This window comes from Chenopodium album, chromosome 1 (genome assembly GCF_948465745.1).
Source record: "Chenopodium album chromosome 1, dcCheAlbu1.1, whole genome shotgun sequence".
Taxonomy (NCBI): domain Eukaryota; kingdom Viridiplantae; phylum Streptophyta; class Magnoliopsida; order Caryophyllales; family Amaranthaceae; genus Chenopodium; species Chenopodium album.
The window spans coordinates 31,687,331-31,696,858 of record NC_137834.1 but is presented as its reverse complement, the minus strand read 5'-3'; the positions used below and the strand labels follow the sequence as shown (position 1 = coordinate 31,696,858).

General features: G+C 35.4%; 1 protein-coding gene across 1 annotated transcript; it reads right to left on the bottom strand.

Moving 5' to 3' along the window:
* Positions 1 to 7,238: 7,238 nt before the first annotated feature.
* On the bottom strand, positions 7,239 to 8,372 carry LOC145630809 (zinc finger BED domain-containing protein RICESLEEPER 4-like). The gene has a single exon (XM_081682967.1). It carries the CDS (start codon positions 8,370 to 8,372, stop codon positions 7,239 to 7,241), a length of 1,134 nt encoding a protein of 377 aa, XP_081539093.1.
* Between the last annotated feature and the right edge of the window lie 1,156 nt (positions 8,373 to 9,528).

The following is a 9,528-nucleotide window of genomic DNA, read 5'->3' as shown; positions in this document are numbered from 1 at the left end:
CTCTCTCTCTCTCTCTCTCTCTCTCACTCTCTCTCTCTCTTTTCTAAACTAGCTTTTTACATACAAAATTCCGCATTCATTAGATCTAGAAACGCCTATCCATATTCGAAGTTTCCTTCGCCTTAGACGTGAAAGGTTTAATTTATGAGGGTTTGGTCCCAAATCTCTCTTTCAATAATTATTTAATTTAATTGTTTGTTTATTATTTTCCTTGAAGTTACTAACGCGTGTATTTTGTTATTAGAAAGATGTACGAGGCATCCAAGTAAGTACTTTAATGGTTTTTATTGATGTTATGATGTAGAAATCATGTTTAGGTTGTTATTATGATAATCCTAGCTAGTAACATGTCTAGGGTAATTTTAATACTAAATATGATTGTTATGATTCCTGCGATGCTTCCTATTTTCTTCCTAATATTTATGATTGTTAGTATCATGTTAGGGTTAAAGCTTTGATTTTTATTGCTTAGTGACATGCTAGAGTTTGTTATTAATCTTGTTAGTATCATGCCTAGGATCTTGCTATTATTATGCTTTAACATGATTATGTTAATTATAGTTATAATTGTTATAATTTATGATCATGATTATTTTGATTATTATGATTATGATTATTATAATTTTTATTATGATTATAATTATGTTGCTTGATGATATTTTTTATTGTTATTGCTTGATCACACCTTTTATGCATGTCTAAAGGGAATTGGTACTTGTAATCACACTTAATAAGATAATTAATAATCTTGTTTAGGGTTAATGTGATTATAATTCAAGTGATCGCCAATAATATATTTATTTGTGCATTAAATTCAACCAACATAGATAAACAGGTTTAGGGCTAATCCTATTGATTGCATGTTAGTCAGAAAGCGCACATGAATACAATCTGAATAAAGTAGAGGCCTATTATTAGGGCAGGTTTAATCTCTTTTAGGTTGGATTTGTACCTTCATCCCCGAACCCTTACTTGGTTCAAGACCTTATGGAGTTGACGATCTCTTGGATCGTTAAGGGGTGTAACCTTCACCCTGTGAACGGTTTACAAGTTCCTAAAACTTGTTGGCGACTCTTTTGCTCTATCTTTTTCCCTTTTGGACGCCACCGTACTTCAGTGTATGATCACAGTGGGGTTCAAGCTAGGGGGATTAACGCTTGAAATTATTCCCTACAGTTATAATCCCTTATTATGGAAGACGTTTGACAACCTCAAAGCGGACTAGTACTCAAACAAGAGAACTCACAATACTTATGGTCGAGGAAATAGGTTCCGATAGCCATAATGAGAAGTATACTTATGACAATTTTTAATATCTTAAAGTATTCTCATAGGTCTATCCAGTATGGTTCTAAACCAATAACTGTGTAAATAATTTATGACAATCTGACAAGGGGAAAATGTATGTCGTTATTTACCCTTCCCCCAAGTCAAACTAAATTTGTATACACCTAACCAACCTTATATGAATATAGGGCAAGTTAAGGGTCGATCCCTAGGGAATGCAATGATGAAAACTAGAGTCTAAGTCAAGCTACCTCGAAGATGGAGTTGAGATTATGGTTGGCACTATGGTAAACTAAAACAAGTCTAATCAAGTAAATCAAAGGTCTAAACACTAGGGATATGGGTTCCACATGCAAGTTCAATGATAATGCTAATTTAGAGCTCAATCAATTAATTCAAGTATTGCAATGGACAAACAATAGTAGCAATCAAGAGAGTTCAAATGCTATCTCCTATAGGCCAATCTAGGTGTCACTATGAAAGGCAAATCATGAAGAATCACAAGCAAACCCAATCAATTAGAGCAACTTTCAAATCAATTGTTCATGTCATTAATAGTTGCAATGCAATCTAGATTAATCTTATAGGTTGATCACTCCTAGTCTAATCAATCACATGCAAAACTATGTCAACCAATTTAATTGCAACAAATCAATCAATCAAAGAGCATCAACTAGCAATTTCATTAATCAAACATGCTTTCCCTTTTCCCTAGCAACTAATCTACTCACTAATCATGGTGAAATTAAAGAACAAATAACTAGAAATTGCATTAATCATCATTCTATATCAAAATCTAAGAGAAATCAATATATTCAACAATATCAGATTCAAATCCAAAGAAAAACAAGCAACAAGCATAAATCAAATAGCAAGTACGTAAGAGATGAAAGAAGGAAGAGATTCTCAATAATATTGATGATTGAAAATGAAGAAATCCAAACTTGATTGATCAAATGTTGAGTTACAAATCCAAAACCAAGAACTTCTCTCTAACTTCTCTCTAAATTCTCTCTCTAAAACTAAGCTAATGAAATATTATCAAAAAGTTGGTTTCAAAAAGGAATTACAATTCTATTTATTAGTAAAGAAGAAACCGGCAAATCCCGCGCTCTCTGCCGATGAACCCGCGGCCGCGGAGAAATGGGTACGGAACCCTCCGCGGGCTATCTGGGCGACACCTGCGCCCGCGGCAATATAAACCCCCGCCCGCGGCCACAGATGCCACGCCCGCGGCTAATCCCCTGCTCCCAAAACTCAATCAGGGGGCCGCGGTCTCTCTGAGACAGAGTGCCCTCTCCAGATTTCCCGCGCCCGCGGAGAGCCCACGGGGCAACCGCGGGAAGCTCTTGCCAAAATCTGGCAATTTGTGCTTCTTGAGCCCGCGCCCGCGGCCTGCTGGAAATACCTTGGAGACCTCTCCGAGGCCTCTCCAAGGCCTCTCTAAGCCCTCTCTAGCCAAATGCTTCTTCCTTACTTGGTCATTAAGGTCCCAACTTGATTCCTTTGCAAAGGTAATTCTCCAAGTACCTACACAAGCAAACAAAGAAAGGAAATAAAAGGGAAAAAGAGCCAAACAAAAGGAAAACACGAGAAAAACACGAGAACCATAAAGAAAAGAGGAGAAAGAGAAACTAAAGGAAAAAGGACCAAAAATAAGAGGAGAAAGCATGAAAAAAGGAAAGAAATAACCCTAAAAGACTACCCTATGAGTGCCATAAATGACACTCATCAAATTACCCCAAGCTAGACTTTTGCTCGTCCCGAGCAAAACAAAGTCTAAAAAGGAAAAAGAAGGGCTTATTCGAAGCAAAAAGAAAAAGAGGGGCGAGAATTCACACTAAGACTCACTATCGTAGGAATCACGGTTGTTTTTAGCTACAACAAGCCATTTAAACCCCTAGATCGCCCTAGAGGACGAGTGATGCTCTCGTAAGGGTATCCTAAGAGTTTACCCATAACTCTCCACCAAACCCCCAAGAGGCAAACCAGAAAAGGAAAAGAATGAGGAAAAAGGAAACAAAATCTTTACGAAATGGACTTTACAAAGAGACTATAATTCAAATGAATAACAACCTTTCTAAAGTGAATTATGGTATGCACGTTATAAGATACCTAAGGTTGATTGAAACATAAATATGCTAAGCATAAGAACTAGTTATCACACTCCACTTTCATCCCAAACGGTCTTACCGCGTTCCCCCTACTAATCTCATATCTCCCCTTAGTGAGCATCTCATAGATTCCGCGAAGGAACCGGAAAAAGATAAATATTTTGGGCTACTCGACATCTTGATTTCGCATCCCCTTTCCTTAGTCTACAACCCATGATTCCCTCCACTGATGAAAGACTCAACTCCTAGGTCCAAAGGTCTTCCCAAAGGTTGTACCGTAAGGCAAGAAGGGTTAAGAAGGTAGGCTAAAATTTAAAATTTGGTGGTTATCCTAAATTGTGAAGCAAAGACTGGCCAAATCTCAACACCAAACTTAATTAATCACCAAACAAAAACGTATTAACACCCCCAAGCTTATTCAAAGCAACAATCTACAAACATAAGAACAAAAAGCGCAAACGCTTTCCCCCCAAGCTAAAAGAAACATTGTCCTCAATGCGTAGAGAGGAGAAAGACACTTGAATTTTTATGGTTTTTCTTCTTTTTTTTTTTTTTTTTTTTTTTTTTTTTGCATTTTCTCATTTATAAATTTGTTTGTATTTTCTTGTACTCCTTAAAAGAATTAGTCCTTGCCTTTTTTCAATTCAGACGACTTTTTCAAATATGCATTTATTAACATCCTTGCCTCTTTTACTAAGGACGGCTTTTACATAAGCATTTGCCATTATTTACCAAATATAAACAACTCAATTGTGTGTACCAATTCGAACCAAATTCCAACTTCATAGACCACAATCACCAAACTTTGACCCTTGCTTCACAAAAACCAAAAAGAAGGAGAACGAAACAAAAAGCTCAAGATATCTAATTATGCGGCTTGAAAAGAGGGAAAAAGGTTCAAAGGGGTAGCAAGTAGGCAAATGTATCCCAAACCAAAAAAAAAAAAAAAAAAAAAAAAAAAAAAAACATAAAGGGATTATCCTAGAAAAAGAAAATACCTCCCCGAAAAGTTGCCCTAGGTAGTTCGGTCACGGTCTTAGAAATCATACGCTAAGATTCTAGATTAGGTTTGCGAAAATCAAGGATCCATGCCACTCATGCAAGAATTTGATGAAAGCTTGAACAAATATACATCTCACATGGTTGTAGCAAAAACTCACTAAGGTTGTCAAATCAAAGATATGGAGCAACTACCAACATGCCACAAACGAGTAGAATCCGGTTTCATGATCCCCCTAGTTCTAGACAACTATCTTAGCATGCTTTATCCTAGAATCAACCAAACGTAATCTCAAACCGTGCATACCATTATTACCTAGGAAGACTATTATTCAAAAGCCAAAGTCCATTGCATACAAGTCCAATTTTCAAAACGAGAAAGAGTGAAAATAAAGCCTCAAAAAGTTATGCACACAAACAAGAATAAAAGAAAGGGAAAGAAATGAAAAGAGAAGATGGAAAACTTAGATAAGGACAAGAAAGGTAAAGATGAAAAGGGCAAAGATGCAATCATAACACGTTTATCCTAATCGACATACAAGCGGTCTAATGGCCACATCGCCAAAGACCCCAAACACACTAGGTGTTAAATTCATACATCCTCGAACCGTTCAACTTCCCCTAAATCTAATCCTAATCTAAGAGACCAAGAAAATAAAGAAGTGAAAATAAAGAGGTAAAATAAGAAAGGCCTCACCAAGCGTCCGTGCTAAACTAAAGTACCCAAGGAGTAGGAACGTGCTTCTCCAAAAGGCTCCGCAATCCAAAGCATAGGCTACGAGCAAGGTGAGTTAAAGAAAAAGGCTATATATACAAAATGAAATTGTTAGTAACTTCCAAACAAAAGCAAACGATAAAACACTTAGACACAAGCTATATACAAAAACCTAGAGAAACCATCATCATCAAAATTTTTATTTTTCTCAAGAAACTCCAAAAAACATCATCTAGTGAAACAAAACAACAACAAGCAACAAACCAACGAGACCGTTAGCAAAAATCCACCAAAAACCCTATCAAAGACTTCCCACCGAGCCCTAGGTGCCTCCCCCAAACCAACCATAAAACATCCTTTTTGGCCCTCCCCCCTCACAAAATGAAGGCATCGTCCGCAATGCCTACCAACATGCAAAATAGGGAAGGGGGTAAACCTGTTCAACGGGCCGGGCCGGACAGGGCTTTATCTAAAATGGGCCAGGCCGGGCCAAGCCTAATCAAAAATGGGCCAATATTGTCCATGGTCCATTAAGCCCGGCCCGGCTCGGCCCATTGAAATCAGTAGAGGAAAGGTTTTGTTACCTAAAAGATGCTTATGAAGAATTAAAATTGAATTATGTAGTACTGAACTACAATCTTACTAATATAATGTTTCTTTGTCCAAATCAAATAACAATTAATTGAAAACATACATACTTGACTAAAACTCAAAGTGTCTCTAAGTCACATTTAGTACACTAACATAAAAGAGTATCATCGAATAGTGTATTTTTATGCTAAACTATTAAAGATAAGAGTTAATTTGATCTTAGAATTTGCGGCACCAAGACCATAATGGCAGCTTCCAGTTGCCTCTGCATCAATTATTCTCAGACCTTCCACTTCAATTACACCTGCAGATTCCAGCTTGAAGTCAACAACCATAACACATAAATGCAAAACCATGGCTTTACTTGTTGATATGCATTATTAATCAAAGAAAGTATCATAGAAAGTCTTTCAGATGTATGACAATATTTCTAAATATTAACATAGATCTAACAGTATGTCAATATCTAGCACATCAAAGAAAGTATCATAACAAAAAGTAATAATGTCAAGAGGTCAAATCACAAAACTAAGAAAAAAAATCTAATTTCTCAACAGCCAATATTCATTATATATCAAGTTTATAATTTTAAGGTGTATATAATTTTAAGTATGTCATAATTCATTAAAGAATATTCATAAAGGAAAAATGGAAATAAAAGCAATAAAAAGCAAAATAAAAACAATTACCTAGTATAAGAAACTATCATCAACCTAAATCATCATCATCTCCATCATCAACGGCCTCATCATCATCCGAGCTAGAATCACAATCCAAATTTGAAGGGATGTTATATTCATCACGACGCCAATCTTGAACACAAACTAGGGCTTGAACCGTTAAGGTTCTCAATAAGCTACGATTAGGAGATATAGTTTTCCCCCCTACACTAAAAGCCGACTCGGAAGCCACCGTACTAACCGGAATTGTTAGAAGATCTCGTGCCACTATTGCAAGCTCCGGAAATCTCACGGCATTTTGTTGCCAATACTCTAAAGTATCTAGCTCCATGTTCAAATCAAGCTCCGATTCCTCCAAATATGACTCAAGTTGGGACTTTTTTGTTTGAGTCCTTGTAATTCTTGAACTATAGCTTTGATAATCATCAAAGAAGTTTTCATCTTCAATCCTACTACTTGTAGTAGAGGGAGCAACAATTGGGGAAGTTGAAAATGTTGACTTATACTCATTATACAAAGATCTTAAAGGTGTTCAACACTTTTTCAACTTTACACATAGCCTCATCCAAACCATATATCTTGTCAAAACAATACTCCACAAACTTTAACTTAAACCTTGGATCAAGAATTGTCGCACAAGCTAGATATATGTTATACTCGGACCAATATTTGTCAAATTTTTCCAACATAGGTAACACCATTTGAGCTAAAAATTCATGTGGAGCTTTAGATGTCTCAAGTAAACGACGATGCACCATACATGCTCCCTTAAAATACATGTTAGAAGTTGGAGACTTATTGGCCGAGAACATACATGTAACATCATAAAAGAGTTTCAAAAACTTGTGAACATTACTCAAATTTTTTCCATTCATCCTCCAAAGGCACATTACTCTTGAAAGATGCATGTAATGACCCCAAATGAATAAAAACATCTTTGTAATAAAGCACATTATCAAGCATCATATATGTAGAGTTCCAACGAACTTGCATGTCCATACGAAGTTTCCTCTTAGCCTCTAAATGAAAATGCTTTTGAGCGGTATCATAAAAGTCCTTGCTTCTAGAAGATGATCTTGTAACAAATTTTACCAAGTTTCTAATCTTATCTAATATGTTCTCAATACAAGATAGACCGGATTGGACAATAAGATTGATGATATGAGCACAACATCTTATATGAAAAAAACAACCACCACTAACCAACATACCCCTTGACCCAAGACGATTTTTCATGTGCTTAACCATCACATCATTGTAACTTGCATTGTCAACCGTTAAGCTAAGCACTTTGTCATCTAAATGCCATTGATTAAGAAACATAAAAATCTCTTCGGAGATGCTTTGTCCATCAAAGGGGGGTGACAATAATGTGAACTTAATAATACTTTTATGAAGTTTCCAATCATGATCAATAAAATGGGCAGTTATGCAAATGTAATGTTGCCAAGTATGTGATGATTTCCAATTATCAGTTGTCAAACATATTCGTCCGGGTGCATTCCTCAAAATTTTTTTAATTTTCTCTTTATAAGAGGCATACAAAGAAAAAAGGTCTCTAGTTAAAGTTGCTCGACTAAATGGTTTAAATTTAGAATTAGCCTTTAACATCATCCGCCTAAAACCTTTTTCTTCTACGGTCGAAAAAGAATGAGAACCTTCAACAACATATAATAAAATCTCTTTTCTTAATTCACTCATATCAAAAACAAATTCTTCCTCATCCTCAACCGCCTCACCAAGTGGAAGCCCCTTAGTTCGTTTTTTACACACATCAAGCAAATGACGTATTAAATGAGATGTGCCACTATTATTGTGGGCAATTAACTCCACTTTACAATGCTTACAAATAGCGATTCGCTCACCTTTTTCATTCGTTCCTTCCGTCATTTCTCGCCAAACTTTAGATTTCCTACTCCTTTTACGCTTACGGGCGGCATTAGATTCATCAACCGGCATTGACATTGTAGTTGCTTCACTTTCCATGGTTAAAAAAACTGCAAATGTAGGTAAAAGTTTGATGTTATTCATCCAAAATGAGTATTTGCATTGTTTAAAAATATCTAGCTCACTATTTCCAGCCAATAAAATGATCAAAAAATATATATATTAAAAACTCATTATTTTTTGCCAAAGATTGACCAAGTGGTGACAAATTGATAAAAATGAATCTAAATCCAAATTGTCTTGTACGAGTAGTTGCAATCAAATAATTTAGAGTCAATAATTATTACAGATTTTTATACAAAAATATAAACCCACTAAGAAAAAGGTGGAAATGCCTCATCAAATAACTTTTTTTTTTCTGGATTAAAACGTGAACATAGTTCAATTGGGGCAAAAGGTGGCCATTGTCCCCCTGTCAAGTTGTTTCCAACATTATAAAACCCAATATCATCCAAAATCCAACATTATAAAACCCAGAAATTTCCCACAAAAAAAAACAACAAAAATGCTAATAACAACAAAGGAAAGATTGAAACTTTATGGTAAAAGACAGAAGGAAAAACAGCAATGAGTGCAGAATTCTTATTAGGGATTTGAGGTTTGTTCGACATGGTAAAAAAAGGTCAACAATCAAAATTTCTGCAAATCAAAGAAAGATAATACTTCAATTTCATGAGATTGACAACTCATATCATCATCAAAAACCTAATAAAATTTCAAAGACTAACAAAGAGCATAAAATCGAAGGAATTACAAATCAATCAACATCAATAACAAGAAATTTTAGGCATCAATTGCAATTTTATTAAATCAATCGAATTGAAATTTTAATTTTTTTTTTAAAAAAAATGGCGCAATGTAGATCAAACTGATAAAAATTGAAGAATTGTTGAGAGATAAACCTGGGATAATTGCTCAGATTAGAGTGGAATTTTGTTGGCATTCGGGAGTAAAATTTAGTATGAAGTGTTATGCTCGAATTTTAGGGTTTATAATTTGGGTATATTTTGGGGATTTATATTTTAGTGAGGAGAGAGAATTAGAAGATAGACAATCAGAAAATCAACATGATTGAAAGTATATTGAGGATTAAAAGCCTATAAGGCTGACCCTTTTAGGGCCCTTTTTAAAACCTTACCCAACCTTTAAAAGTCCATTACTTGATGCCCCTTTAAAAGTCCAGCCCGTTTATTTA